Genomic DNA, 26,932 nt, shown 5'->3' with positions numbered 1-26,932 from the left:
GACTGGGTGATGCAAGCCCCACTCCGATTGGAAAATTTGGCCCGCCCCATCCCCAAGGCCGTTCCGTCCTGTAACAGGCCAGTGACGGCGGTGGTACAGGACGCTAACTGATCTTCTGTCTCCCTTCTCTTTCTCCCGGCCTTTTCTTCTTCCAAACATCCCAATCCACCCCTCATTCCGATCTGCCATCCAACGTCGCAGATTCACCCCTCTTTTCCAAACTGTTATAGGAATTCTTTCCACTGTCCTTACCAACAAATATCGTCAAAAGTTCGTTGCCAAAATGGCCTTCGTTGAGCTGTAGATCCCTCGCTGGGGGGCACGACAGTCTTTTCCTGCTCCCCAGTCCAGCAGCTCCGAGTTTCTCAATCGATCTGACGATATTTGTTTCCTCTTTCGACGCAGGTCTTCCAGCGTCGGGATTGCCCCAAAGTACAGTTACAGAAGAAGCACATTAACGTCCGCGGTGGACGGTGAGGTGTTTGTACATCCGAAAAGTCTTTCCTATTGTTCCGACAAACCCCCTCTTCCATTCCGATCCCTGAACTTGCACTTTTCTCGACAATAACGATCCTTCACCTGACATTTCCTACGCTATTACGAATTGACGGCCAAGAAAAACAAATCATCTACCATTATCATCATTTTGAACCTACTTTAGAGCCTCTGACGCAATACATTGCGGCTTGCGAACGGGTAACAAAACTTTGACTATTCAGAAACCCGAATCTGTTCAATTCTGAACCATCCTATTTCCACTTATCATATTTGAACAATACTATTGTCTTCAACACAATGTCGCCAATCAGCCACTCCCCCAAGCGGCCTCCAAAGGATGCCGGCAAAGAAAACCGTCATCGAAACTCCAGTCCCATGTCCCGCAACGGGCAACACTCTCCGAGGAGATCGAGCAAGGCAGTCTCTCTGGGGTCACTGGCTGCTGACAGGAAACGAAGGGCATCATCGTCCGTTTCTAGCGTGTCATCAGTCTCATCCGTAGATCTCAGCGACGATGCAAACGAGTCCGATGCTGATGATGAAGAGGACCCACCTGCTGTCCGTGGCCCGTCTTATGGCCGCCGTGACAAGGCTCATAAGGCGGGAATGAGATCTACCAAAAGGACAAAGAAGATGAGACTATCGGACGACGACGGCTACGACGGCCAAAAGAGCAGTGGTGAAAACGAATCGGATGATAGCTCCGATGATGTTTACGCTGCGGTTGACTACATTAGCGACGGAGACGACGATGAAGATCAAGATGTAGAAAAACTAGAAGAACTCCTGATTGTGGAGTCTGAGGATGAGCACGATCTTACTGGCATCCTGACGGCCTCTGCCGTCACCAATTCTCACGACTGGGCTGGTCCCAATGTGTTTGATGACCACATGCTGCTCTCAGCCGCCTCGTTCTTCGACGAAGAGCAACTCTATAATACCATGGAAACCTTCGGGGAGACCGACTTGGCGAGTGAAACAGCTGCAGAAACCCCGGTTCCTCGTCGGGTGCATTTTGAGGAAGACTCGGATTCGTCCTCCGACAGCGATTCACATACAGAGGATGAAATCCCAAGTGACTTCCTCCAGCAGGATAGTCTTGATCCTCAGCTACGCCGCATGATTGAGAATGACAACGAAACTTACCCCAAACGCCGCCGGCAGTCTGATGAAATGTACGCTGAGTCAGACTATGGTCATTCAAACATTTATCACGTCGAGTCGGATGCTGTCTCCGAAGGATCGGAGTCAAGCGGATACGAGAGTATGCAGATGCCTATGGAAACCAACTTTATTCTTATACTGACAGACTTGAAGCCGACGATGGCGAGACTACAGATGAAGACCTTCCACCACCCGCAACCATTACCCATCCTCGATCTATCCTCCGTCGCGACTCCTCGGCTTCCCTCCAAGCTACCACCGCGGATGAGAAGAGTGATTCAACTTCGCGGCGGCGAGGGCCAATAATGGGTACATTCGTTGCGGATCCCCACAAGCCTGTCGCACTTGTCGACTGCACTGGCAAGCATCTGGTGATCATTCCTGCATATGCCTCCTCTCGCCATGACTGGCTTGAATCTGCCACAAATAGTATTTGTGGCACAGCTAACAATAGCCCGCGGGCCACCACAATGCACCTCGTTGACGAGAGTGATACGGATGCGCTGGCATCGCCGAATCACGTCGATTTAAGCCCGATGTTGGCCTCCAGCGCTAACCTTATGATGACTGCCCTTGGAAATGAGATTAGTACCGGAGGTCAAGTTATGGGCCCTCCTGAGGCCTTCTACCCATCCCGCGATTTCGCCATCGACAGTTCATTTGAGGATGATGACGACGAAGATCCAGAGTCTGCTTTGAACGTCGATGACTTTATCGACTTTGGCAACGGCTCGTCTGATGATGACATGGACAAGGAATTCGACGATGATGCACTGGCCTCACCAATGGCAGCCTCAACCATGCCAGCTGGCGCCGGCACACCGACCCCTAATCGCAGTGGGGAAGTACAGACCAACAGTGCTGAGCGTTTCTTGAACCATCTAGACCGTGGTATTGTGACGGCTTTCCGTCGTAATCACAATAGGTACCAGGCACTACTACGACTTCCACAACATCGGGAATTTATGCCAGCGAACTCGCCATCTCGACCAGCCAGTGTCTTTAGACATGCACGGCATGCAGATCAACGCACACCCACGCGGAAACGCAAAGCGAACGGTTACAGTGGCGGCGAGGCGGTCCGACGGAAGCTCATGGATGCCCAACGTCGTAGTCAACTTCCATTTTAAGAATCAACAGGAGGCACATTAATGTAGAGCGTGCCCATTTTACCCTTGCGATACCCTTCAATGTTATGACCACTTACGTCTCGAATTTACTGGCACGTTGTCACGGAAGAGCTATCACATCTTCTTCCTTTTGTTCCCAAACCTTTTGCGAGTCTGCGTTAGCGGCATAGATTTTGTCCCGTCAGGGGTTCTGACTTCGGCTCCGTTTCAGCTGATGACCATTTCGCGGGGCCCTTTTTTTCCCCCTTAGATGGAGCGGATGTCGAGACCATACTGGGAGCGGTCTGTGAACTCTGCGAGGAAATCAATGCAGGTTGAGGTAACCGGTGATGAAGTTTGAAGAGTCCGATGGCCAAAAGTTTACGTGATTTTCCTATTACTGGGAGTCGGTTGTGTTTCTATATTTGGCGAAGGGGGGTTTATTCGAATTGTTTGACTGACGTCTCCCCCCTTTCTTTTTTTCTTTGTTCTAGGTCGATGACGGTACAAGCAATGCATAGATAACATCTTACCAATTCAATTCAAAGTAAAAAGGTTAAAAACCACAAAACGAACTTATCAGTAAGGAAATGGGTGAGTGGCTTAGCTCCGAGGAATTGCTAAGGTAGCATTGTGGCTCAAAACCACGGAGACATGGGGAGGAAAGAGAACCTTGCTGCGTCGAAATAAGAGAGCTAAGACAGCTTGGTACTACGTACAACGTCAGTAGTTCATGTAGCCATCGCCATTGTATTGCTTTTTCTTCGGAGGACAAGATACCACCCCATGCAAGCCACCGCACTTGCTCTTGGCTTGTCTGGATGCAACCCATCGACCCGTTCAGCATAGTGGGACATGGCAAACGCCCTGAATGGCCCAGTCGGTTAAGTTACGTTTGGAGAAGTGTCTAGTATATAATCTCGTGCTACGCTGCCGGAGCATAAATGATGCATTACCATACCTCTCAGGAGGGCATTGGCAGTACAACATCTTGTCTGGGCCAAACACCGATCGAATGGGAAGACCGCATTCCATCATCGAGGTCATTTTTCTAATGATGAATAAGAAAGTTCCTAGCTGGTTTCACCATCCTCCCCCCTCGACAATTGTGGATGTTGTTGCTGCCCCATCCTTGGGGGAAGAGATAGTTGATAGGTTCCAAACCGCGTGTGGCTGATGCAGTAATCATCTGATTCGTTCACGCCCTAATCCTGAATGGGGAAGAGACCCTGCCTGTAGGTTCGAACTTTGTGCCCTTTTCCTTTCTCCTTGGAGGGTTTCATTCTTTCATTCATTCATTAGCTGGCATCACTCTGCCTATTTCAGCGTGATTTTACCTATTGAAGTCTAATGGCAGCGAGAGAGTTTCTTAACGGTTCTTTGGGTGGTTCCTCGTCCGGTCCGGCGGTTAATTGACGCTGGGGGCGAGGTGAGACCGAAGGCATAGAATTTGTCAAAGGACCGACAACCCTATAATTAGTTCCCGTGAAATTAGAGGCGTTGGTAAACTTCTCAGACTGGTTGCGTTTCAGCGAGACGCCCTGTGGGGGGTACTTGCAGTCGCCCATTCTGGCCCTGCTGTGAACCATCATGTTTCTGTGCCCATCATTACGGCATTTCTGCAGGAAATAGGGCTTTGAAAAGGGAGAATACAATGCACGTACATTGCTACCAAGTGGGGAGGGGCACGGGCAACCAGTTGTTGATACTATTGATAATTGACGCGGAGTGACCTTTGTACAGCATATACATCCATACGTCCTTCCAGGTCTGGACTGTACCCTTTCCGTCTCTCTCTCTTTCCACAACGGGGACCTTCGATCTATCACCCGATACTTCACATTAATATTTTTTTTTCTCATGATCCCTTGGTGGTCAATTTTATTCCAGGCCGCTTCAGCGCTTCGCCACCTCGGCTCCCGTTCTTTTCCCTATTTCTGCTTCTGTTTCTTTATTTTCTTCTTTTGCATCAGGGACTGGGCCCTGTCTGGAAGCACCTTCTGCCGATCCGGCGGCCGTCCAGCGATCATCACCGTTTCCATTCCACGGCTAGATCTTGTTCCTTTCGCTATTGTTTCGTCTTTCAGTCCCAGATTCCGAGCATGATTGGACTTCAAGAGAGTAAGCATGTATCAGGAGTTGGGTGCATACCACCTCATGGAGATTCCTTCATCCCTTGAATCATGGCAATTGGCAGGACATGTGGAAATAATGCAGCCTGGGTGGGCGACCGTGATTGGTGGAGTGCCCCTGTCGTGTCTTGCAGGTACCTGCACTAGCGCCGCCACTGATTGGCCGGTCAGTTTATACTTTATTGGGTGGCATCAAAAAGAAAAGAAAATGAAAATATAGAAATAAAAGGCTTTCTTGGATTTCTACTGGCATCACATTATTATTATAATAATTATTATTATTTTCATGGATCGAATAGAATTTCAGGATGAATAGAGAGAAAGAGAATCCCCGGATCTTTAAAGAAGCCGATGCCCCTTCCCCGAAAATGCTTTTTTGAATCCCATCCTTTCTCTTATTTCTTGTCTCTCCCTCTCTTTTTTCTTCTGGATGCTGCTGTTGTGCTATTGTGTCTCTCTTTGATATCCAATCCACTCGTTTATCTGTGGGATTACTTGTGGTGTCCCCCTCTCGTCTTTCGTTACCTAACTCTTGCGGTGTTGTTGTTATTGCTGGCCAAGGATAATAATACTGAACTAACTCATCATCGCTCCTGTCTGTTACGTTCTTGATCTCTTCTCTATTCGTTTCACTGTTGGTCAGTGACCTCAGTCACCATGAGGATCGTTGCTTCAGTCACACTCGCTTCTCTCCTGGCCTTAGCCCAGGCCCATCCCGAGGGCGCAGTAAGTGTTCTTGTGTGAAGAGAGACCCGCCGCAACTTCGGACTGATCACTTTCTAGTGGTGGGGCACAGATGATTGCTATACCAGCCCGGACAACACTAATAATGACTGCTCTGATGAGATGCGGGGTGGATTCAACTGGGCTGGCCTTACCGTTGGTTCATTCTCGGCCTTTTCTGGCTTCGCATTCTCCGGGTTCTCTTTCAGCAGTAGCTTCAGTGGTTCTATCAGCGGCGGATTTGCCGTAAGTGGAACAGATCATGGGACACCGATATCTTTGATATTAACTTCATGTCCATAGGGTCAATGTATTGAGTCAAAGCTCTCCAAGGACGGCGAGACGTCTCCGGAGATCTCCTCGGGCAGCGATAAGACCTTCTCCATCAGCAAACTTCATCTGGTGACCGCCGCTGAGGCTGATATCAAGATCATCTATGACATGCCGGATGGTTCTTCCTGCAAGCATGTGGCTCCCTGCTCTCCGAAGGGGAATGTTATCGCCAACGACCAGTGCGGCGGCGCCAGCTCCGTCAGATTTGAACTAGCTGAGGAGGCTGCCGTGGAAGAAGTAGTCTTGGGCATCCAGAACATCGAATTCGATTGTTCCCCTGGCCAGAAGACCCCGACCCCCTCTCACCACCACACGAGTCCAACAGAGACTGGACATTCGTCTACTCCACTGATTCCGGTGCCGTCGTCGTCTGGTGCAGTCACAGCCACACCCCCTGCTCCTAGCACTCCTGTCAGCATGACTACCTCGACCGTGTACACCACCAGCCTGGTCACTATCACCAGTTGTGCTCCGACAGTAACCAACTGTCCCGGAGATTCGACCACGGTGGTTACCTCCACCATTGCTATCTCGACCACGGTCTGCCCGGTCACCCCCACCGTGACCCCTGTGAAGCCTACTGGAAGCTCTCCTGTTGGCGGCACCTCCAAGGGTTCCTCTCCAAGCAGCCCCGCTCCCACAGGCACTGCTGGTACTTCCACGGGAGTGCTTCCCACCAGCCGAGGTGGATCTTCTTCGGTCCCTGAAGGGTCTACAACTACCGTGGTGACATGGGAAACTGTGACCACATGCCCGGTGACCACCACCGCTACTTCTGGCGGTGTCACCACCACCTCGGTCTACAGCACTGTGTCCACGGTCACTCTTACATCAACAGCTACCGTCTGCAACAAGTGCACTGCTACACCCCCTACTGGCACTCCGACCGGTACTCCTATCGTCACTCCTACTGGTACCTCTCCTAACCCGACTGATGTTTCCCCTGAAGAGCCTCCCGAGGAGTCGGCCACGACCGTTGTTACCTATACGACCGTGACAGACTGCCCAGTAACCACGACTGCTACCGCTGGTGGCTCCACGACTACGTCCGTCTACACGACCCAGTCCACCGTTACGCTGACTTCGACCTCCACTGTGTGCACCAAGTGCTCGGCCACCCCAACCCCTACCGGTGTCTCCCCTATTACTACCCCAGCCCAGGGTGCAACGACTGTTGTTACATACGAGACTGTGACCACCTGCCCTGTAACTACTACCATCACTTCTGGTGGCTCTACAACCACGTCCGTCTTCACTACCGTCTCGACCTTGACCAAGACATCAAGCGCTATCGTGAAGCCGGTTCCTACATCTTCTGTTCCCGCCGCTCCGGCTCCTTCTTCCCCCGCTCCATCCGCTTCGTGCCCCAACTCGGTGCCTAAGTGTATCAACACCTGGCTCCCTCTTCTGCCCAAGTGTAAATCAAACGCGGAGCCCGGGTGCTTCTGCCCCAACCCCGAGTTCACGGACAAAGTCATTAGCTGCATTCAGGCGTGGGGTGCATCCAAAGAGGAGATTCAGGCCGCGTTGTCTTACTTCACTGGTATCTGTGCTGCGTGGGTTCCTGGAAACCCCGGCATTGTCACTGGTGTTCCGAGCACAATCACCCTGATCCCCGCTCCCGCCCCAACGGGCGTTGCCCCTGTAGGCAGCAGCGGCACCAGCGCCCCGCCGAAGCCCACTGCTGCTCCAGCGGTTCCTGCCACGACCATCACCTACTCAACTTACACAGTGACCGTGCCCCAGGTTACCTTTACCACCGGCACCTCCGGCCACTCAACCACTGTCGGCTTGATTCCAGGCCCTGCCCCAACGGGTGTATCCCCAGGTCACTCGTCAGGCATTCCGAACCCCTGGGTCTCAGCGTCGTCAACCTGGGTGTCCAGCCAGCGTCCTAGCTCCACGGCCAAGGCGTCGCCCACTCAGACCCCTCCTCCCCTTTCTAACAGTGCTTCCACGGGATCCGTGTTTACCAGCTTCTGGCTGGCCGTGGGAGTCGCCGCTCTCTTCAGCGTGTTCTTCTGATCATAATATTTTTTCCTGTTTGTTCTTTGAAATTGCTTTCCAGGACAATGTTACTTAACTCCCGCTTCTCAGACTGTTAATAGGCTGTGGCAGATATAAGTCACTTGGATATGAAAGTGGGCAGTAAATGCATGTATTAAGTTCTTCTTCTCTTTCCTTCGGATTTCCACCCGCCAATCCCTGCTGTGATCTGCTGTCCATATTCTCGGAAATTCAGTTGTGCAAATAGTACAATTCACTTCTCGGCGGCTCGTTTTGATTATACCAAGAAGCAGTAAACATACCACAGAGCACAGAGTCAACATCCTAATCTATACAAAGAATTGAGGTAGTACCCCCTATCAAAACCCCGAATACACCAAGTACCATCAACTCAGATATATATCGCATATAGATTCATAGACCCATAGCCATGCACGGTCCACACGCACCAAAGTCGCCCAGACTCAGAGAATGTCCCATCCACAACATACCATAACCTAACATAACATAAAATAGTAACACAACAAAGACCATAAATAAACTCTTTCTCGTTACGGGCTCGATCGACCGACATAGGCAAGGAAAGACCATGCTATTTAAACCTAGATAATATTATCCCGGGATGTATGTACGATCTAAGGCGGACTAGTATCTGGGATATGCAAGGGTGATATGTTGGGCCGGGATGAGACATTAGACTAAGTCATATATGCAACGCAAGCGTCGTGCCGTCGGAGGAGGTGACAAGGAGGTAAGGAGGCAGGTGGAAACAGGAAAGGAACAAACGAACAAAAATATGGGCCGGGGTCAGAAATAGAAATTGAGAGAGAAAGAGAGAGAGAGAGTTTTGATATGTTAAGAGTTCAAGTAACTGAATCATATATGTAGATCCAGTTGGGGTATAATTAATAGTAGTGACTTTTGTGCAGGCTAGTTCCTTTTCTGGTTATGTATTTTCCTTTGGCGTTATGGTTGAGAGGAAAATATTGTGTTATGTCAAGTAGCCGTTGGGGTATTGCTAGGAGGTAGTTTTTAGAAGTTTGCATACTGAGAGGGGAACTTAGGTGTATTCTTTCACATACAGATTTATGTGATACTACTTCAGAATCAAGTGATGACAGTCAATGATAACGCAATGGTTTGCATTATGAGCAAACTGAATTCTTACAGCTTGTTGATGTACATACTGCAAATCTCATACCTTTATTTCCAACATTTGTCAAGACTGGCATGAACCAGATACAAGTCAAATCTATCTCAAAAGCCCTTAATAAAACAAAACTAGCCCCAAACAGTAATACTCGACTCCGGAATTAAAATGACGAAAGTGAAGAGAGAAGGAAAATAAGAAAGGGATCCTCCTACCAATTCACAATCGAGAAAAGAAAAATGAGGGGCAATTTCCGTCCCGCTCCAGTCATCCAATGGCCTTTCCAAACGCCCTTCATGGTATTATAGCTTCTCCCGCTACCCGTGAATTTCTAAGTCATGATCATATAAACGCCAATAAGGGAAGAGTCGCAAGGCCGAGCATCTATCCGGTTCTGGTCTTTTTTGCGCGGTCGCTGCCGTACTCCGGTCTAGTCTTCCCACTTTCGATCGGGTGCAGATGTATGCCCATGTCGGGCGGGAAGTCAGGATGCAACATGCTAAATCGGTGCGGGTTCTGCGGAACCCCGTCTATCTCGGCGGGGGCTGGTTCCACGAGCAGCTGGACCAATCCCTTATCTACGTATCCTGCTGGTTTTGCGTGGAGACGATCCATTCTGGCCCAGTCATCATCGACTTCCTCGTTCATCAAGGGGGGCAGCGGAGGAGCGCCATTATTGCTGGGTCGCGCATGGTAATTGGCGAGGATATTGTAGGGAAGGTTAGGGCGAACGGCCGGTTTATCCGACAGCTCGGAGAGTGGGTTGAGTGCATGGCTACCATGCCCGCGGGTAGATCGGGTAGCGTGGAAATTCTGGCTAGCAGTCCGCGCCATATCGGTTGCAGGAGTGCCATTGTCTTCCGTACCATCGGCCCCAGACGCGTCTTCCGCATCGGTATTGTTGCCGTTCGTTGCGGCACCGGACGGCTGATCGGCACGCTTGGAGGTAGAAAAGAAGTGAACCGTGGCAACATGGGCTTGGTTAGCATGAGCACTTAGCTCCTTCTCTGTGAAGAGTGATTGAATGGAATAGGATGGGGCTTGCTGCTGTTGCGCCACCTGGGCCTTTGCACGTTCAGCCGGATTGGTGTAGCCACTTTCCCGGACTGGAGATCCAACGTCCTCCTCAGGAGCCTTCCTCTTTCTCTTATTGAAGTGTTCCGCCAAAATACCATTGCCTAGCTCGTCCAGATCGACACGGTGGCGGGTGTGTCGGGTTTTGCGGTTCCCGTGAATTCCGCCAGGGCTAGCAGGATTGGTGATGCTGAATTGATTGGGGTGCAGAAGCAGGGCATTAGTATCTGCAATATCTAGCTGCTCCTTCTCGCGCATCAAACGAGTTCTCTTGCCCGAAATTGTCTGTACAAGGCGCTCTCGCAGGGTGGCGGACAGATGGCTGTATTCTTCCTCAGCAAAATGAACGCGAAATGCGTATTCCTTTTGAAACCGTTCCAAGTTACTGTTATGACGATGCTGATACGGAAGCGATTAGCATTTGCAACCTTTCAAGGGGGCGGGGGCAAGCGCCAAATCTATGGAAACAAAACGACGTGGGTAAAATATCAAGTGACAAAGAACGGGGGAGACACTCACCACCAGCATGGCCAAATCTGCATCAGTCTCAGCTTTAATGTGATTTACCTCCTGCACGAAGCGCGAATACCACATGCCAGCCAGACTCGACATTTCTTTCGCGAATTTTCCCCCGCCGACAGTAGTCTCTATTAACTGCGCGATCTCTTCCGCCGAGTCTGGAAGTGGACCAGGCGAGTACGGATCGGCATTATTGATGAGGGTCATATCGCATTGTAAGGCATGGAGCTGTTGACGAAACTGGGTATCCCGGTTCTGGCTGAAGGAGGCCGTGAGGTCTTGTAGGCGCTCTTGCAGCGCACTGCGCCGTTTGTCTCGTTTAGAGATCGGCACGCTGGTCGGTGGGCTTGCAGATCGGCCTCTAGAGTGTAAGCTATTTACCAAACTTGGACCAGGTCCGCCAGGCACAGGTGATGCCGGTGCAGGAGAGTAAGCCATGACCAGTTCAGGCCTACACTAGCTGGCCGCAAAGTGAGGAGGTAGTAAGAGGAAAGCAGAGGTTGAGCGAAGCAGATGATCACTCAGCGTAGTAGTTGGTGCAAATTTGAGGGAAAGCCACTGTTGCAGTAGCTGAACAGAAAGGAGGCCTTGGAGGGAAGCATGAATAAAGAACAATTAGAGGGTAGAGACAAGAGAAGAAACTGTAGTGAGACGAACACAAACTGGTGATGAGCAGAAAGCGGGAATCCAGCCGCTGACCCGATGCAGTATAGTGCCGGCAACATTTTACACCGCTCGGCGTGACTCGTTTCTCTAAATATTGTTGGAGTAAAACCTTAGTAAGGTCAATACATGATGTATATTTCCTCTTTTTATTTTCTATTGTCTGTCTGTACCTCATTTTACTGAGATGAAGACTTTTAATTGAGTGAAATATGTCACCCGTGTTACTTTAAGTTTCAAGGTAAATAGTATCACCGCGTTTGATGGTCCTTTAGATCACTACTTTATTATCTGCTATTGGTCACGGGTAGTATGATACCTTTCACCAACCATAAACGAATCAAATGCTACGGATTGCCCTTGACAATGGAGTATGTATCGTCCATACTTATGTATCTTCACTTGAACTTGATCATTTATATCCATAATCTAAGGCAATGATGCCGATCATCCCGCTTCACTAAACATAAAGCAAACACCATAAAACAAACATGCTGGGTATTTGTACTCCGTATCCAATAAGATAATGCAGTTTAATGTCCCTGGACTTTCCACGTAGAAAGACAAGTCATGTCCAGACCCGACAACCGTAGACGCCACCATGTTCACCAGTTCCTCCCATTTTATTCGCCATGATGCATCCAAGGAAAACTGACGTGATGAGAAAGTAATGAACGGGGGATTAAAAGGCGACAGCGAAAAATAAGAGAAAAAAAAAGGTAAGATAGGCGGCTGCGGTCGCCTTTGCAAACTTTAGTGGGACCGACGAATCACGAAAACCCCGAGTTCGATCCCATCGCGAGGCTCAGTTTCCTCGCCATAAGGTCGCTTTCTAATGCCATCGAGGATCTCTCCTAGTAACATGGCGGATGTCACCTCTTTGTCCTCTAGAAGATAATTTGTGGACATATTTGAGGCAGCCTTCGCTGCTGGCAGACGGCGGCCATTCTGCCAGTAAAGGCTGAGGACTTCCTTCATCCGAGTCCTCTCCTGGTGAATGAACCACTCGGTCCATGTACGGCGATCAAGGTGGGCACTGCCCTTGCGTGCATCGGAAATGGTGAACTGCGATGTCGACGAGCTGAGATCAGAACACAGTTGCGTGAGTTTGTTACGCATCGTATCGAAGTCTTCCATGTGGCTGACAGAGGAAAGCTTTCCCAGATAGCGGCCTATGTCCGCGGATAGTTCGTTCACCACCACTAGCTGCCGAAGCAAGGGATCAAGAATAGGTCCCAGATACTGAGATTTAAACGTTGAACCACCTCTTCTTGTCGGGTAAATAAACAGCAAGGACCCACCTTCAGGCGAGAGTTCACTCATCCGATCGACCAAAAATGACGGGCGGCCGGGAGCGAAGAGATCTTTATATTCTTGGGCCGACGATGGTGGAAGATACCGTTCCAAGACCGAGAGGTGTACACTAAACGGAGGAACAACCGGCATGGGAAAGCGTAAGGTTTTCCCCTGGATCACACCCCGGAAGTCATGGTAAGCGGACACCACGGCTGCACTCGAGAACACAGTCGAATTGAAATAATCATCCGCAGAGAATAAAGACCGCGGGGTGTTAGGAGGTGAGTAGGGAAGATTTGAGAGACTGAATTGTTCGGGAACTGCATGTGTAATGTTGATATATGGCGATTGTCCGTTGTGAACGCGGCGTTGGACGGCCTGGATAAGCGAAGAGAATACATCATCGTTCGTTGGGACTGCTGCGTTTTTATTTGCTGTGCAGGGATAAGGAAGCATTTGAGAAACAATCTTGACAGCTTCACCGCGATTGTATGAAAAAGGTAAAGATGACACTGTTAGAGAAGTGTGAGTATATTGATTTCCGAAATTTCCAGGATCATGACGTACCAGCCGCTTCGATGCCACTCCCTAGCCAAGAATTTAGATCACAGTCCATATCCCCAGAGGAGCCCGGACTCCCAGAGCTAGAAGGAGACACATTCGAGAGTTGGTCGGATGGGCTGCTTAGACCGTCCGAGGCGGCACCTCTGGCCGCGCCATCTACATTAGGGCCTTCATCCATGGGCATTGGCCCAGGTTCCCGGTTCAAAGGCGATTCAAAAAGTAACATTCTGGATCGAGGGTTCCACGCTACGTACTCGTCGTCTTCTGGGGGTGTTGGGGGAGCAGTGGGGTAGTCGCCTTTGGCCTCCAAGTTCCACACCGTAGATGTGGACTGGGGTGCACGAGTCGCCAGCGAGCTCGACGCCGCAGAAGTGGTATGAAGTCGAAGACGAGAATCAGCTGAATGGATGCGCGATTCGACTCGACCGGATGGCTTCGGCTTCGGAGGGAGGCCGAGATGCTCAAATGACGGGAGATGTAGAGATGCGTTGCTTCTTGATAAAAAGCGAGAGACGGGAGAGGGCTTCGTTAGGAGTGAACCTTGAGAGGCTCGCCGCTTAAGTCGGCTGGAGCCCGAGTCCGGAAGAAAGGGGGGATTCTGTCGTTGTTGTTGAGGAGATATTGGGCTTAGTTGAGATGAATTCTGCTTGTTCAACGGGGTTACGACTCCCTGTCGCGGTGAGCCGGATTCCCCAGACATATACGATGAGGAATTCGAGGAAAAGTTGGAGTCCAAGGTATACGGTGAACGCATGACAGAGTTATCTCGCACCACAGTTGCAGGCCTATACGGTCCATGGCACTGTGGCTGATACATCCAGTCTGCGTTGGATACTTGGCGAGGTCGGGAACGAGACAACCGGAAGAGTACTCGTTAAACCCGACTGCGAAGACTGCTACTCTGTCAAGGATAAATTGCCCCGGATACCATTTAAAGCCGTTTGTCGGTGGTGAAATTCAGTCAAAGAGCGTTGTCTGGTGAGGTTGGAGGTTGAGCGAGAAACTGGTGGAGAGGGGGAATGATGGGTTGAAAGGACACGGGCGGGAGGGAGACTAAAGGTGGACGAGGCCCAGGTAAAGAAGGAAGAGAGAATGTGGAGGTAATGGGATCGTGATGACTGGGAAAAGTGGGGAAAGAGGGAGATTAGGAGGAAGAGAGACGGAGAGAGGGAGAGGGAGTGAGAGAAAACAGGGAAAAGAAGAGTAAAAGGAAGCAAAGAGAACCCGTCCAGAAAGGGAGGAAAAGAAAGAAAGAAGACGAAGGAAAATCGTCAGGCCAGCGGCTCACAAGGAGAATAATGACGCTTGGGAAAAGGCCAGACCAGACACAAGAGACTTGACAGCCCGAACAAGAAGAAGAGTCTGTCCCTCGGGCTGCGACTTTCCACCGGCGTTCTAGACCGGGCGGGCTTGGCCTGATTGGGGAATCCATGACACGAGGTCCGGTCGGAGGCATCGAATGCTTGTGCATTAACATGTAATTATGTTTACCAGTAATTAATTTGGCCTCTTGACTTGGAAATATTTAAGCATAACTTTTCTCTCTCCTCCGTCTTTTTGGTTTCCCCCTCCTCCTTCTCTGATTGAGCCCATGCTTAACCTATTGTAGACCGGTGTTTAATTATGGAGAACGCACACACTGCAAGTCGCCTAACCCCTAGTAGGCCGCCGACCTGTCTAGGCCCTCATAGTGGCTGATCGGGGCTTAGCGTCCAACTCAAGGTGACGATACTGTAACGGGAAATACACGGACCTTTCAATCGAAATACATCAGATTTTTTTGCCTCCCAAAGCCTGAGACCCACTTCCTGGCCTCACTTGGTCTTGGGATGTGATGGACCCTTGGGAATGGAGAATGTTCGAGTACTGGTCAAGTGGTTCGGGAAATTGCGACGAAGTCTAGGATTAATAAGTTGTGAGCTTTTTGTGGCATGAGGAGGAAGGCTAGGTGATCGTCCGGATCTGGATTGCTCTCTTTGTCTGGACCCTTGACGGACACCTAAGTTGTGTCTTGTATGCATCGGGTACAGAGAGTAACCTTGCTCTTTCCCACCACTCTGGATCCCGTCATGAGAGAAGGGCAGGAGGTCAATTGTACTAGACTGTACCACCGGGGAAGTCCCAACTGATACCAGGTTTCGTTCAATCTCGTCAAACCAACAATCCCAGGCGGAAAATAATCCCTGAACCAATCGCCTTCTCCCCGCGTTGATATTTAAGAGAAGGTCAGATGGACACAAGTCAATAGCATGTGGAATAGTTTGACTAGGCTTTCGGCACACTGACTACCAAATCCTGTGCAGGAAAAGCATAAATACACCTCTGCCGGGTATTCCCTGGAAGTTGGAAAGTTCAGGATGATAATAAGGTGCTGTATGATAAACACTCATTGGTTGACTCAAGTTACATATTGATCTGCCACAGCATCCTTCCACTTCAAATCTAGAATCTCCCAAAACCTCAAATCCATCGAATAAAAAAGACCAATATAACAACGACGATTGCAAACTCAACTAGTCGGTGCGCCACAGAAAAGCAGTAAAATTGTATAAAGAAAAGAAAGGCAACATTAGTGGTCATTAAAAATTAAAGTATTATAGTCCTCTCAAGCAAATCTTTTCCTTCTTCTTTTCTCTCTCTTTTCTTTTTTTTTCTTTTTTTTCCTTTTGACCACATCTGTATATCTGGTCTTGTCCTTCCCAGAAAACAATTGAGAATTATTGACGTCGACATTCACCCCCGCTCTGGCTCTCGCCGGCTCTGATTGGGTCAATCCCCCAATGGCTTGCATCGCCCGATCAAAGTCTCCACTGCCGCTTGCAGGTGGATTGACGCCTAGACTCTTGTTCCGTGCTGCCGAAGAGATCCGTCTTGATCTGGCCTTTTGCTCACTGTCCCATCGTTGACCGCCTTATGGTTATTGGGCTGCCTTGTCATTTGACCATGGTTACCCTGTTTACTAACCTACATGCACAGGAGAGAAAAGCCAAGAGGACATAAGTACAGTACAGTACACGACGTCCCATGGGTAGTCCAGCCCTAGACTCAGGGCTTTCATGTATGTATGTAACTTGTACCTACCCCTTCAGGCAAGTGAACGTTGCAGAGCCGGAGACGGGGATTCCACGCTTTATTCCTTCTCTTTCTTTGTTTGTTTCCTTTCTCTTGAGCCTCGAATTCCCAATTCTACGGGTCTCTGTTGGGCTGATTTTGTTCTTTGTTGATTGTTGTACTACCGTAAAAAATTTAAAAAGAAAAGTACAAGTTGTATGTATACTCTGACCGTTGGCTTCTTTGGGCAACATGCATGCAGTTTAACTTCTGGGGGCTTATACTAACTCCGTATCACTTGTGGTAAGTACCGGAAGAGACTTGTTATATAATTTGTCGCGCTTACTTTCCCTGTCAGAAGGTTTCTTTCTAGTTCTCTTTTTGAACAGGTACCGAGTACATAAAATCAAGTACTGTGCCTAGATAGTGTACTCCGTACCATAGACAGGAAATCCTTGAACAACTCAAACCAAATACAAAGAGCAGAGAAGCAGGCATCCCCCTTAGAGACAATCCACACGCCCAAGGAAAAAGAAAGCAAAAGATAACATAATCCTCTCTCCCATTGAGTTCATTCATCAAATGAAAAGCAAAAACAACCACCATCTTTTCTCACAGACACAATACCATTCCCCCCCCCTTAATTTCTTTAATCTCCCCTCCTAAGGAAAGAAAAGGAACTATGTACCCAAGCCATTCTTTCCATCGATAATCTTTTTTTCTTGGATTTACATGATCCCCTCCTTATCCTCAAACAAACTCCAACCAGGGAAATGCCGTGTGTCAAATTTAACTTCGAAGATAATAAATTAATTATTCAACGGGCCAAATCCCTGTCACATTTGGATTTTCCTTATTTTACATCCCACATCCAGACTCATCTCCACTCACTATTATCGGTAGATTAGTGGTTGGTGATAATTGGATTGGGGCTAGTTTTCGCTTCTTGAGGGTTGGCTCCGGAAATTGAATATATTAATAGAGTAGTAAATCGCAAGTGGGTGAGAAGTATTATCAAGTAGCAGACAACTGATTGCCCACAATATCCTTGTTCTCGGATTTGCCGTGTCTCCACAATGACTTGTCTCAGGTAAACAGAGGGTTGCGTGTAGGCGTTGTCTTGTTGTCTACCGGGAGGGCGAAGGATTCCATTAGAGTTTCCTGTCTTTCTGGGGGGTAAACAAGACATTGATGACATTCCTTGACCTTGAGGTTATATTTTCTTGGTTGACGAATTCTGGGGATGGGAAAGGGTATTATTAGCGTTTCATCACTGTCAGGGCTCGTCCAATTGAAAGTAATGGGACAGTCTAAGGCTTTGAGTTAAGGTGTGCCAGCTCGAATAGAATGATTGGATGTCTCCTATGATTCAACACTCTAGAGAGTCGATGGTTTCTAGTATTTACATTTGAACGATATGCATCGCGCATGAAACATTTCAATCCTCCAAGATTGCATCCACCTCGACCTCGACTAACATTTTCTCATCCACGAATCCATTGACCACGATCATTGTCGCGGCCGCTCCTACCCCTGGCCGGCTTGCACGTCCCAGAACCTCAGTAAACCCTTCCCCAACGGCCGTGCAGTCTTCGTGCCGACTCACAAACATCCTCACACGCACAACATCCTCAGCACCCTTGCCGCCTAGGGCTTGAACGGCCCGAATGCATTCCTGTAGAGCCGCACGTGTCTGCTGGCGGGCGTCCCCAGGGAAAAGAATCTGAGGAGCATCGCTGGGGGACGCCGGGTCGACGGCCGTAGTGCCGGAGACGAAGATCTGCCGCCCGTGACGGACGGCACGGTAATATCCGATTTTCTCCTCGAACGGCGATGATGTCGCATAGGCTTGTTTAAGTGTGCCTGAGGCGGAGATGTCACGGACCGTGTTCGAGGTCATCTCCGTAAGATTGTTTGAATAGTTTCCAAGTGCGGTGGGATATCTTTAAGGGAGGCTAATCATGGGCCAGCTCCCGATCTTCCCGGTCTTGCTTATAAGATACGAAGACTACTGTGGGAATGAGTCACAAGTTCGTATCTCCAATTCTATCGGAGGCTAACCCGAACTGGCCTGGCTTGCGGGACTTTAACAACCCCAACGCAAGCAAATCACCAAGGGGCACTGGCTTTTTGTTCACCTAGAGTCTCTAGATAATCTAGAACAAGCAACTTGAGCTCAAGAAGTCACCGACCTTCTGCGGGGATCGGCGTGCCTGCGAACATGAACTCTCTGCGGCCGATCTTTCCAGTGTGATTGCATGCATCGGTTGCTGGCAATCTTGGACAAGAGCTTCTGCTCTTCCACCATCATTCGGGATGCAGCACTTGACCTCATCATACTTGGATGGCTTGACTGCCGCAACGAGTCACGACGGAAGTGAGCGCTGGAATCATATGCCTGAGATTGGTGGTGGGTTTGGCGATCCAGCGCCGATCGGAGTTCCAGACACTGCAGCACCAGCTGCTTGACGCCGTCGGTTAATGCACATGCGCGGTACTCGATATCGGGCCAAAAGTCGCTGCCCCAGAAGGGGTCCTCCCGGACGGCTGTTTCCAACGCCTCAAGCCAAAAATCGAAACTGGGCAGCCGGCTTTCCCCGTGGAGCAAGTCCAGGCCTTGCAGGTGGTCGGACAAAAGACAAGCCACAGCCACAAAACGAATGGTCGGCTCGGAGTGTAAGACGTGCAGGACGATGCAAGCGGGGCATCGTTCGGTCAGGTACCAATCATGCTCCTCGGTGAGGATGCAATGAAGCCAGGCATAAGCACTGCGTGCTTCCCCCCGAAATGCGCGTTCCGACTCCGCTCCTTGGTGGCTAGGGAGGGCCCTAGCGGCGACACGGGAGGCTTGATGGTGGAGTAGAAACAAAGGAAGCAGGATGGTATGGATGATATCGCGATGCAGACGGAAGGAGTCCTGGTCTTTATCGGAGCATGAATGGCGGTGGAAGGCGCAAAAACTGCGGGTCACGCCTGGTCAGCGATGACCGGGCATAGCGGTTGGGTATCATGCCAAACATACCTTGGGGCGTCCATGCCCATTTCTTGGCGCCTCAGATGCTCTCGAACGGCGATAAATGCCTCATTACGATCAAGCTTCTCCCCATCCTTCCTGGAGATCCGAAACGGTGAGACAATGCCGCTAGACATTTTGAAACAATGTATGTGTCGCAAGGATAGCTCGGGGAGAGCACAGGGTGGAAAAACAAAACAAAGTATATTTTAAGGAAAAAAAGTAAAATAAAGTAAAACCGAAACAATTGAACGAATACGCCCAATTGTAGGGTAATCAATACTTCGGCGAGGGGATATTATTTTGGATGACGCCGACTACGGAAGGCGACCGATTCGGACAAACATAGAAATTGTTGAGAGAGGTAGAACCAAGAATCGCATAGTTCAGCGCAATCGCGTTTTTAGCAGGAAAACGGGATATTGAAAGGATGCGAGGAAGGGGGAGGGGAGGGAAAATACAAGAGATTGAGGGGAAAAGGAGAGGAATTGAAGGTATTTAGATCTTTAGAAGAATAATATAATTAATTATAATAAATAGTTTCCTTCGTCTTTTTAGGTCAAAATGGGAAATTCGCACGCATGCGGGAAGGGGTTCCAAATCTGGTGAAGACCCGTCATCCACGCAAGCAACTCGTCGATCTTATTTTTAGTGTCACCGTTTTACTTAACTCGGTCGCGCTCAGGCATGACTCTCCTCCTTTTACCTTCATCTCCGATGTGTCTCCGTATCTGTTTGATGTGGCCGGTGTAGAGAAACAGATTTCTGTTCTCTCTCTTCATCATTTCCTACTTTCCCCCCCCTTTTTTTTGACTCTAGCAGTCAGCTTCACTCCGAATAGCGTTGGCCTAATGGAAATGAGCCTTTAGTTATGGAGTACAGATGATCCTAATTTAATTGCCTTGTGGGGCCCTCAGAGGGTCTCGATCGAATTCCGACCCCCTCAATCAGTCCCCTCGTGCAGACCATTATTGCATTAGTGGCAATGTTCCAAGTTATCACGAGAGACAACATCCACTTCTCCATGAGACAAGTCACTAATAGTACTGAACTTAAGCACTACCAGCACGATTAATTATATCAACCTGGCCTTAGGCAGGAATACATCGGGCACACACGGACATTGGGGTTCGGATCTCCGGAGTGTGCCCTTCTGATTGGTACATCGATAGTCCTCCTATCTCCATCAAACATCCTACCCGAGCGCGATATCACCCGACCGTACAATACTTTGATAAGCACGTCCATTGAGGAAGATCGATAAACCAAATGGAATGGAATCAAACCAAATCAAATCAACTCGGGGTATGGAGAACTCCGTACTGTGTTCATTCCCAACCCCCGCCATTCCGTCGATTCGCGCCAGCATTAGTCTGCATTCTCCACGCGTTGCGACATTCTTCTCGCCTGATAACTTATACCATCCCACATAACATCCCGCCTCTACATCCATTCCCGACCCCCGCCAAAACATTTCAGACCAGGTACTGGATGGAATTCACACTCTCAGCTCTATCACCCAGTGTGACATGCTCGAGACAGCAGCTTCCCTACAGAGAAGGCTAAGCAATGCCATCGACGTCATTCTACATCTCAGGACCCTGGCATGCATGTGCATCCATGGAAGACTTCAATGCTCCGCATGGCTGGGAGTAGGAAAACATGCTAGATACCATAATGAAGACAATCCTAATTGTATGATTTCCGGCTATTAAAGAGGATATGTTTTCTTCGTTAGCTGGCCTTTTATTTGGCGTCAATCGTGGCGCGAAGTCATCGTCAGCCGACAGTATCCATAAAGAAAAGTGCCTGAATCTTGTCGGACGGTATCATTCCTATGGTCCAGCTGTCAAGTGCGTTTATAGTTGGTTGCGATCGCTCCTTCCAATTCAAATCCATAGACATCATTTCTGTCAATTGCTTCGACGCACACCTACTGTCATTCCAGGAACATACATATCTGTGCGTCTCGGAAATCATCTGAGGGAATACAATACTGTTCGCACTGCACAGTGGTTTACTTTCAGTAGCCATGTGGTCCTTTTCCACTCTCTCCATCGTTGCTTGGCTGGGAGGCTTCCACGCCTTACATGTAAATGCCATACAGACCATATCTGCCGTGGGCTCAAAGTTCTTCTACGAAGATGGGACTCAGTACTTTCTAAAGGGTAGGTATTCCAAGACACTTCAATCCAGACCTTGCACTAATATGGTACAATTGGCTGTAGGCATTGCCTATCAACTCATTCCCGAAGATCCCTTGGTTGACACGGCACAATGCAAGCGCGACGTTGCTCGCATGGCCGAGCTGGGCACTAATGCAATCCGTGTTTACCACGTCGATCCCAAAGCTAACCATGATGGCTGCATGGAGGCACTGGCGGCTGCAGGGATCTACCTTTTCGTGGATCTAGACACATTCGATACGTCGATCAGACAGGTCAGTCCTCGTGTAAACCACTGAATGGGTACAACTCGTGCTGACCTGCACTCCTAGGACAAACCAGAGTGGACTCACGCCCAGTTTGATCGCTATAAGGCCGTGTTGGATGAATTCCAAAAATACAACAACACCGCCGGGGTGTTTGTCGGCAACGAGGTTATCAATACTAGGGAAGGCTCGGCCGCCGCTCCGCATGTCCTGGCCGCAGCGTGTGATATCAAATCATACCGCAACGAAAAGGGCTATCGGAACATCCCGGTCGGTTATTCGGCAGCCGATATTGCAGAACTGCGTCCTATGCTGCAAAATTACCTGGCTTGTCGCCCTGATCCTGCGGACCGGCTGGATTTCTTTTCACTCAATGCCTATGAATGGTGTGGTCGCTCTTCCTACGAGACATCCGGCTACAAGACTCTCCAGAGCCATGTGAGCGAATACCCTATTCCAATATTCTTCTCAGAAACGGGCTGCAACGTGGCACGGCCACGGACCTTTGAAGACCAGGCTGCCATTTTCGGCCCTGAGATGTCAAACACTTGGTCTGGCTCGATTGTGTACGAATGGATCCAGGAAGCCAACGACTACGGCCTCATCAATTACGGTCCGCTCCCAGGCGCGCCACCCGCCAAAAACCCCGTTCAAGATGGCTTTACTCGCCAGGGAGAGCCTATCCCCGTGGCTCCAGACTTCCATAACCTGAAAGCGCAATGGGTCTCGTTAAGGCCTACCGGAGTTGTCTTATCGGACTATGTAAAATCCACTTCCACCATCAAGCCCGCATCCTGCCCCGCTTCGACGCCCGGTGGATGGGCCGTAGATCCTAATCAACCTCTTCCTACCCTCGTCCAGAATTTCCATCGAGCTCCCCCAGATGCGACAGCTTTTCGTTCAAATTCTGGTTCCGGTTCTGGGCTTGACTCCGCCTCTAAGCCTGACTCCGGATCAGACCCAAGCTACCGTTCAGCACGTGTGACCTCAGTTGCACCCACAGGCTATCACGTCTATAGTGCCGTCAATGGTGTATCTTCTACCTCCTCGGGAATGAGCAACTTTGATAGTCTTACCGGCGTGTCTCTTTTTCTATGCATGTGTTCGATCAGTGCCTTGGCCCTGTGGCTTTGATGACTACACTGGATGGTCCTGGCTAGCGCTGCCCTCCTCTTCGTTCTCCTTCTTCTATTCTTGTCGTTTCCGGCCTCAGGGGCAACCCAGTTGGTCCACGAAGTACGTCTGTTAAATTATCTTAGGCTCGGTAGTTCCTAAAATAGCATAATAGGTGCTGGCTCGCCTGGCAGACACGAGTTCATTCATTCAAATCAGTCTCTGCTTTTAAAAGAAACACCTTCGACCTGATACTAATTATAGCTCTCATGTCCACTGCCAATATACAGCAAGAAGCGTTTAGATCATGATAGTTTAGAACCTTATCAATGCTATATATACAGTACATTTTACTTCAAATACATGCATGTATACTGTACAAGATTCAGATAGTCTGCCAATTATTCTCGTTAATTTACTTGGGATTTGTTGCGGCGAAAAACGGAAACGAGAAAAACATACGGTGTGGAGAGTCAAAAGTATCTCGTCCACGATGGATATCCGATTTTTCTCGCCTTAAGCGACTATGCGCTCTTCACCTCTTTAGACGCTCTCCTCCACCTCTGGCTATGCTTGTCATTCTATGTACAGTGAATGAGCGGTAATTTTCCCCCCTCAAAGAGTATATACTATGACGGGCTTGGTTATGTAATAGGGCTTTTTGTTACTTTCGGAATTTGTCTAGATTTGGCCTGTAGTTGGTCCAAGGATCCTCTTGGGGCTTGGGTGTATTTAGAATGAATAGTTTGGACATTGTTAGTGGCTGGGATAAGAATTCTCATGTGAATGGATTCTTAGATAATTATAAGCATATCCCCATTAGATCCATTTAAGATCCCTGCGTATTCATATTCATCATAGCACAGAACATATACATCCAACTCAAACATAGAGCATACAATAAAGAGGTGTTGTTCTCCCCAGTGAGAAGAATAAGGCAAGAGAAGCCATAAACTTAATGTAGGAACGAATCGTTGAAACATCCACCCGAAACTGCAAAATAATTTAGAAGTACAATGAAAGGGTGTGAAAAGGAACCCTGTCATACAGGGGCCTTAGTTGAGGCGGTATTGAGCTAAATTAAAAAGAAATAGTACAGAATCAGGCGGTTTGGTGAGAATGAGGCACTATGGACATCCAACAGATTGAGAAGAACAGCTCGATGGAGGTTTAATAGCAGCAGATGCTGGGATCAAATATCTCTATCGATCTCCAACTGCCATTCCATAATTCCAAGATGGGTCATACCAGGGGGCAGTGTCCGAGTCGGCGTACCCGCTACTCTCCTGATCGGTGTCACTATTTTCGGTGTAGGTTGCTGTATAGCCAGGAGAGTTGAAGTCGACTACGGATGGCGATGGGGAAGGGGTAAACCCTATAGATCCGTCTGGTTCAAGGGGTGAATCGGCGGCCGCTATTGTTAAATGGGTGCTTGGTGATGCTGGTCTGGATGTCGAGGAAACAGTAAGTCTTGGCGTTGTTGCATGTGCTGCCTCGTGTAACTTTTGTCTCGACCTTTTAACGTGAAGCCTCAAGTCAGAGGAGCAGTGCCGAGTAGCTATTCCGCTTAGTTGGTGTACTGCCGCAGAAAAGTGGTGTTCAACTTGATATGCAGAGGGGCGATTGGCGGGTTCTTTATCTAACATGTCTCGCACTACAGCTAGCATCGGTCGAACAGCCTGGAATATAGGGTCCTTTTGTTTCTTGGAGTCGTGATCCAAAAGAGTGATCCACGAAGTGACTTGGGTCAAGTTCCGATCCAGATGGAAGGAGCAATCAGCAACACCTCCCCCACGACCGGCGGTTCGATTTTTTGCCCCACGATGATGGGCAAAGGCGGAAAGCTTGCGCTTGCAGAGGTGGGTGAATATGTCCAGTATAACCGCTCCAAGAGAAAAGACGTCTGACGCTTCCGGGTTGGTTTGGTGTGATTCCCATGTGTGGACTACCGCCGCGCTAGAGTTTGTATCCGGCAACCCGACTAGATTTATCCCTGTGGAGGTCCTATTTGAAGAAGACCCAGACGAGTTAGAAGACGTGATAGAGGGCGTATATAGAATAGGTCGCTTAACCGAGGCTATAGCACGTTTATGAGCACTCCCGTTGCTGGACCCCGAAGATGAAGAGGCGGCAAAGGAAAACCGAGACCCAGGGGAGCCAACACGTATGGCTGTGCTCTGGGAAACCATAGATTCAGTTCGTGGGCTAACCGCTTCGTCCTCCGCCTGATGGGATCCCTTCAATAGCGATAGATTTAGTCTCATCGGACGTGCTGACTGTTTCCGAGCCGTACGCCCACCGGATGGGAGATCAGTCCGTTGTGGCCCCGTCTGTTGAATGCCAGCCGAGCGTACCCAACGCTCCGGAGCACCATATTGATATGATTCAACATCGTCTACTCTGACGGGGGGTAATAAGGTATCGAGAGCTTCGAATTGACCCAGGAAGATCCTGTAATCAGCATCGACGAGTATGTTGGAAGGACGAATGGCCCCATGAACTTGGTTATGCGTATGGAGCCATGACAGCCCATTCGCAAGGCAATGTGGCCAATTAAGTAAAATCCCTCGACGCTGAGCTTTGGGGAGACGTTTAAAGTGCTGCGGAACATCGGTGAGGAAAGAGATCAGGGTGCGCTCGTATACACCTGTGAAAAGGATGCAAACGGTTTTATCAACGAAGTAAGACCCAAATATGGAGTATACATGGTCATGGGACAGTCTTCTCAACGACCTAATCTCCTCAAGGACCTCATCTTCTTCGAAGAAATGCGGTGCCCCTCCGATTGTAACCTGTGTCCGCAAATAAACTCGGCAGACAGCACCAGCTAGGACGACCTTTTCGACGCCCTCTCTCACGAGCGCCGTCCCTGTCCGTAGAAGCTCCACGGGAACACCTTCATTCTCCGTGTATTTAACATAACCCCCTTCGCCAATTCCGCGAACGATGAATCGCCATTGTGCCAGGAAGAACTTGGATTCCAAAGCTGGATTCCCAATTTCTGGTGAAAGGCGGAGGCGATCGACGCTGTGGGCAGCAATGGGCAGATCCGAGTCATCAAATGATTCATCTACCAGGGCAAAAATGCGATCCGGAATTCCAATATCGACCAAAATGAGAAAGAGTCTCCCCGCCTTGGAGATAATCCAGTCGAGATAAGTTTCACTAGTCAGACCCTCTCCCCAAGGCAAGGGCTCGACGAGACGGTGCAGGACGTTGGATGGCAGATGACTGAAAACATACTCTGAGCACAGTGTGGCCTTGATTCTGTCCTCGGGCCACCAGAGGGACGTTGTGACAGACATCATGTACGCTCATGGCGGATCGGCTGGTAAGGAGGATTACCGGGGACAGGGCAATGGTCTCCAATATAACGAACTCGAGGCGGTTCGAGGTAAGGTTTCTCGATCATCGCCTAGTAAAGCATATAGTTCTCCCCGTAGACGCCACCAAGTGGCTATCATACAAAGGACTGCAATATATCTAAAAGGGAATTGTGACTGAATGGGGGAAAGATAGATATCGCTTCGTGGTGAAGAGGATAGGGTCACCCACCATTAGTGGACAAGAGGCTTATCAAGCGCACCGCAAGGGATATCTGCGGTATTATTGGAAAAAGCCGGTCACTAGGGCAATAGAGTATGACAGAGGAGGGGAAACTTCAACGGAACGGCTCCACGATGATCCAATGGCCCATTAAAGTCAACCGGGAGTGGTCCATGCTTTCATCTTCGATGGTGCATGAAGCAAAAGAAATATAAGGGAACAGTCCATACCCATACCATAGACACTAGCCCGAATTTGAGGAGACGGCGGGAGCATTATGGGCGACCAGAGGTAATGATTCATGAAACATTACGGAGAACGGAAGATCAAGTTTCTAAGGCGAAGTGCATAGATCTAGTCTTTGGGATAGTGGAGATGCCACATGTTGAGGAGGGGAGGGATAGACGAATGATAAACAGATAGATAGGAGAGTGGACATTGTAAAGGGACTGTGAAGATAAACCGATCACGGGACACACCCTAAGCCCCGATTGGTTTGCTTTGGGTTGCAATCGCCTGATCAGTAACAATTCTCCTTGTCAGCCA

At 49.3% G+C, this 26,932-nt stretch overlaps 11 protein-coding genes across 11 annotated transcripts; 4 read left to right on the top strand and 7 right to left on the bottom strand.

Annotated features, from left to right (window-relative positions):
• Positions 1-664: 664 nt before the first annotated feature.
• On the top strand, positions 665-2,966 carry BDW43DRAFT_164453 (uncharacterized protein). Its single transcript, XM_032038644.1, has 2 exons — positions 665-1,762; positions 1,816-2,966. Exons 1-2 carry the CDS (start codon positions 796-798, stop codon positions 2,790-2,792), a joined length of 1,944 nt encoding a protein of 647 aa, XP_031897326.1. The 5' UTR covers positions 665-795; the 3' UTR covers positions 2,793-2,966.
• A 781-nt stretch (positions 2,967-3,747) lies between these two features.
• On the bottom strand, positions 3,748-5,216 carry BDW43DRAFT_285539 (uncharacterized protein). Its single transcript, XM_032042944.1, has one exon. The coding sequence runs from the start codon at positions 4,631-4,633 to the stop codon at positions 4,109-4,111; it is 525 nt and encodes a 174-aa protein (XP_031897325.1). The 5' UTR covers positions 4,634-5,216; the 3' UTR covers positions 3,748-4,108.
• A 344-nt stretch (positions 5,217-5,560) lies between these two features.
• Positions 5,561-7,984, top strand: BDW43DRAFT_313960 (extracellular serine-threonine rich protein; the record flags this gene model as incomplete). The annotated part of the gene is made up of 3 exons (XM_032047701.1): positions 5,561-5,629; positions 5,687-5,872; positions 5,930-7,984. The coding sequence occupies 3 exons, from the start codon at positions 5,561-5,563 to the stop codon at positions 7,982-7,984; spliced, it is 2,310 nt and encodes a 769-aa protein (XP_031897324.1).
• A 750-nt stretch (positions 7,985-8,734) lies between these two features.
• BDW43DRAFT_285534 (Sds3 domain-containing protein) lies at positions 8,735-11,426 on the bottom strand. The gene is made up of 3 exons (XM_032042943.1): positions 10,710-11,426; positions 9,560-10,589; positions 8,735-9,515 (listed from the first exon to the last, which is right to left on the bottom strand). The coding sequence occupies exons 1-3, from the start codon at positions 11,145-11,147 to the stop codon at positions 9,448-9,450; spliced, it is 1,536 nt and encodes a 511-aa protein (XP_031897323.1). The 5' UTR covers positions 11,148-11,426; the 3' UTR covers positions 8,735-9,447.
• Positions 11,427-11,627: 201 nt separating this feature from the next.
• Positions 11,628-14,212, bottom strand: BDW43DRAFT_164208 (uncharacterized protein). Its single transcript, XM_032038642.1, has 2 exons — positions 13,236-14,212; positions 11,628-13,180 (listed from the first exon to the last, which is right to left on the bottom strand). The coding sequence occupies exons 1-2, from the start codon at positions 14,047-14,049 to the stop codon at positions 12,126-12,128; spliced, it is 1,869 nt and encodes a 622-aa protein (XP_031897322.1). The 5' UTR covers positions 14,050-14,212; the 3' UTR covers positions 11,628-12,125.
• Positions 14,213-15,848: 1,636 nt separating this feature from the next.
• BDW43DRAFT_285530 (uncharacterized protein) lies at positions 15,849-16,591 on the top strand. Its single transcript, XM_032042942.1, has one exon. The coding sequence runs from the start codon at positions 16,257-16,259 to the stop codon at positions 16,512-16,514; it is 258 nt and encodes an 85-aa protein (XP_031897321.1). The 5' UTR covers positions 15,849-16,256; the 3' UTR covers positions 16,515-16,591.
• Positions 16,592-16,613: 22 nt separating this feature from the next.
• BDW43DRAFT_164168 (uncharacterized protein) lies at positions 16,614-17,038 on the bottom strand. Its single transcript, XM_032038639.1, has one exon. The coding sequence runs from the start codon at positions 16,887-16,889 to the stop codon at positions 16,653-16,655; it is 237 nt and encodes a 78-aa protein (XP_031897320.1). The 5' UTR covers positions 16,890-17,038; the 3' UTR covers positions 16,614-16,652.
• A 563-nt stretch (positions 17,039-17,601) lies between these two features.
• On the bottom strand, positions 17,602-18,473 carry BDW43DRAFT_164179 (YjgH family protein). The gene has a single exon (XM_032038641.1). It carries the CDS (start codon positions 18,181-18,183, stop codon positions 17,722-17,724), a length of 462 nt encoding a protein of 153 aa, XP_031897319.1. The 5' UTR covers positions 18,184-18,473; the 3' UTR covers positions 17,602-17,721.
• BDW43DRAFT_164171 (uncharacterized protein) lies at positions 18,322-19,566 on the bottom strand. Its single transcript, XM_032038640.1, has 2 exons — positions 19,306-19,566; positions 18,322-19,243 (listed from the first exon to the last, which is right to left on the bottom strand). Exons 1-2 carry the CDS (start codon positions 19,431-19,433, stop codon positions 18,460-18,462), a joined length of 912 nt encoding a protein of 303 aa, XP_031897318.1. The 5' UTR covers positions 19,434-19,566; the 3' UTR covers positions 18,322-18,459.
• Positions 19,567-21,095: 1,529 nt separating this feature from the next.
• On the top strand, positions 21,096-23,015 carry gel6 (putative 1,3-beta-glucanosyltransferase). Its single transcript, XM_032038636.1, has 3 exons — positions 21,096-21,464; positions 21,525-21,736; positions 21,794-23,015. Exons 1-3 carry the CDS (start codon positions 21,329-21,331, stop codon positions 22,859-22,861), a joined length of 1,416 nt encoding a protein of 471 aa, XP_031897317.1. The 5' UTR covers positions 21,096-21,328; the 3' UTR covers positions 22,862-23,015.
• A 1,027-nt stretch (positions 23,016-24,042) lies between these two features.
• BDW43DRAFT_302395 (protein kinase domain-containing protein) lies at positions 24,043-26,145 on the bottom strand (the record flags this gene model as incomplete). The annotated part of the gene is made up of 1 exon (XM_032045229.1): positions 24,043-26,145. One exon carries the CDS (start codon positions 26,143-26,145, stop codon positions 24,043-24,045), a length of 2,103 nt encoding a protein of 700 aa, XP_031897316.1.
• Positions 26,146-26,932: the final 787 nt, after the last annotated feature.

This window comes from Aspergillus alliaceus (assembly GCF_009176365.1).
Source record: "Aspergillus alliaceus strain CBS 536.65 unplaced genomic scaffold BDW43scaffold_42, whole genome shotgun sequence".
NCBI classification, from domain to species: domain Eukaryota; kingdom Fungi; phylum Ascomycota; class Eurotiomycetes; order Eurotiales; family Aspergillaceae; genus Aspergillus; species Aspergillus alliaceus.
The sequence above is the reverse complement of the archived record's forward strand: the minus strand, read 5'-3'. Positions and strand labels throughout refer to the sequence as shown.

Excerpts from the sequence above, each read along its gene's own strand:
- BDW43DRAFT_164453 (XM_032038644.1), top strand. The coding sequence starts at position 796 with ATGTCGCCAATCAGCCACTCCCCCAAGCGGCCTCCAAAGGATGCCGGC. Across the intron at positions 1,763-1,815 it reads GGAGTCAAGCGGATACGAGA|CCGACGATGGCGAGACTACA; the intron begins GTATGCAGATGC and ends ACAGACTTGAAG.
- BDW43DRAFT_285539 (XM_032042944.1), bottom strand. The coding sequence starts at position 4,633 with ATGAGAAAAAAAAATATTAATGTGAAGTATCGGGTGATAGATCGAAGG.
- BDW43DRAFT_285534 (XM_032042943.1), bottom strand. The coding sequence starts at position 11,147 with ATGGCTTACTCTCCTGCACCGGCATCACCTGTGCCTGGCGGACCTGGT. Across the intron at positions 10,590-10,709 it reads CAGATTTGGCCATGCTGGTG|CATCGTCATAACAGTAACTT; the intron begins GTGAGTGTCTCC and ends CTTCCGTATCAG. Across the intron at positions 9,516-9,559 it reads ACATCTGCACCCGATCGAAA|ACCAGAACCGGATAGATGCT; the intron begins GTGGGAAGACTA and ends CGCGCAAAAAAG.
- BDW43DRAFT_164208 (XM_032038642.1), bottom strand. The coding sequence starts at position 14,049 with ATGTATCAGCCACAGTGCCATGGACCGTATAGGCCTGCAACTGTGGTG. Across the intron at positions 13,181-13,235 it reads GAGTGGCATCGAAGCGGCTG|TGTCATCTTTACCTTTTTCA; the intron begins GTACGTCATGAT and ends CTTCTCTAACAG.
- BDW43DRAFT_285530 (XM_032042942.1), top strand. The coding sequence starts at position 16,257 with ATGGGTAGTCCAGCCCTAGACTCAGGGCTTTCATGTATGTATGTAACT.
- BDW43DRAFT_164168 (XM_032038639.1), bottom strand. The coding sequence starts at position 16,889 with ATGGTGGTTGTTTTTGCTTTTCATTTGATGAATGAACTCAATGGGAGA.
- BDW43DRAFT_164179 (XM_032038641.1), bottom strand. The coding sequence starts at position 18,183 with ATGACCTCGAACACGGTCCGTGACATCTCCGCCTCAGGCACACTTAAA.
- BDW43DRAFT_164171 (XM_032038640.1), bottom strand. The coding sequence starts at position 19,433 with ATGTCTAGCGGCATTGTCTCACCGTTTCGGATCTCCAGGAAGGATGGG. Across the intron at positions 19,244-19,305 it reads ATGGGCATGGACGCCCCAAG|TTTTTGCGCCTTCCACCGCC; the intron begins GTATGTTTGGCA and ends CGTGACCCGCAG.
- gel6 (XM_032038636.1), top strand. The coding sequence starts at position 21,329 with ATGTGGTCCTTTTCCACTCTCTCCATCGTTGCTTGGCTGGGAGGCTTC. Across the intron at positions 21,465-21,524 it reads GACTCAGTACTTTCTAAAGG|GCATTGCCTATCAACTCATT; the intron begins GTAGGTATTCCA and ends AATTGGCTGTAG. Across the intron at positions 21,737-21,793 it reads TCGATACGTCGATCAGACAG|GACAAACCAGAGTGGACTCA; the intron begins GTCAGTCCTCGT and ends CTGCACTCCTAG.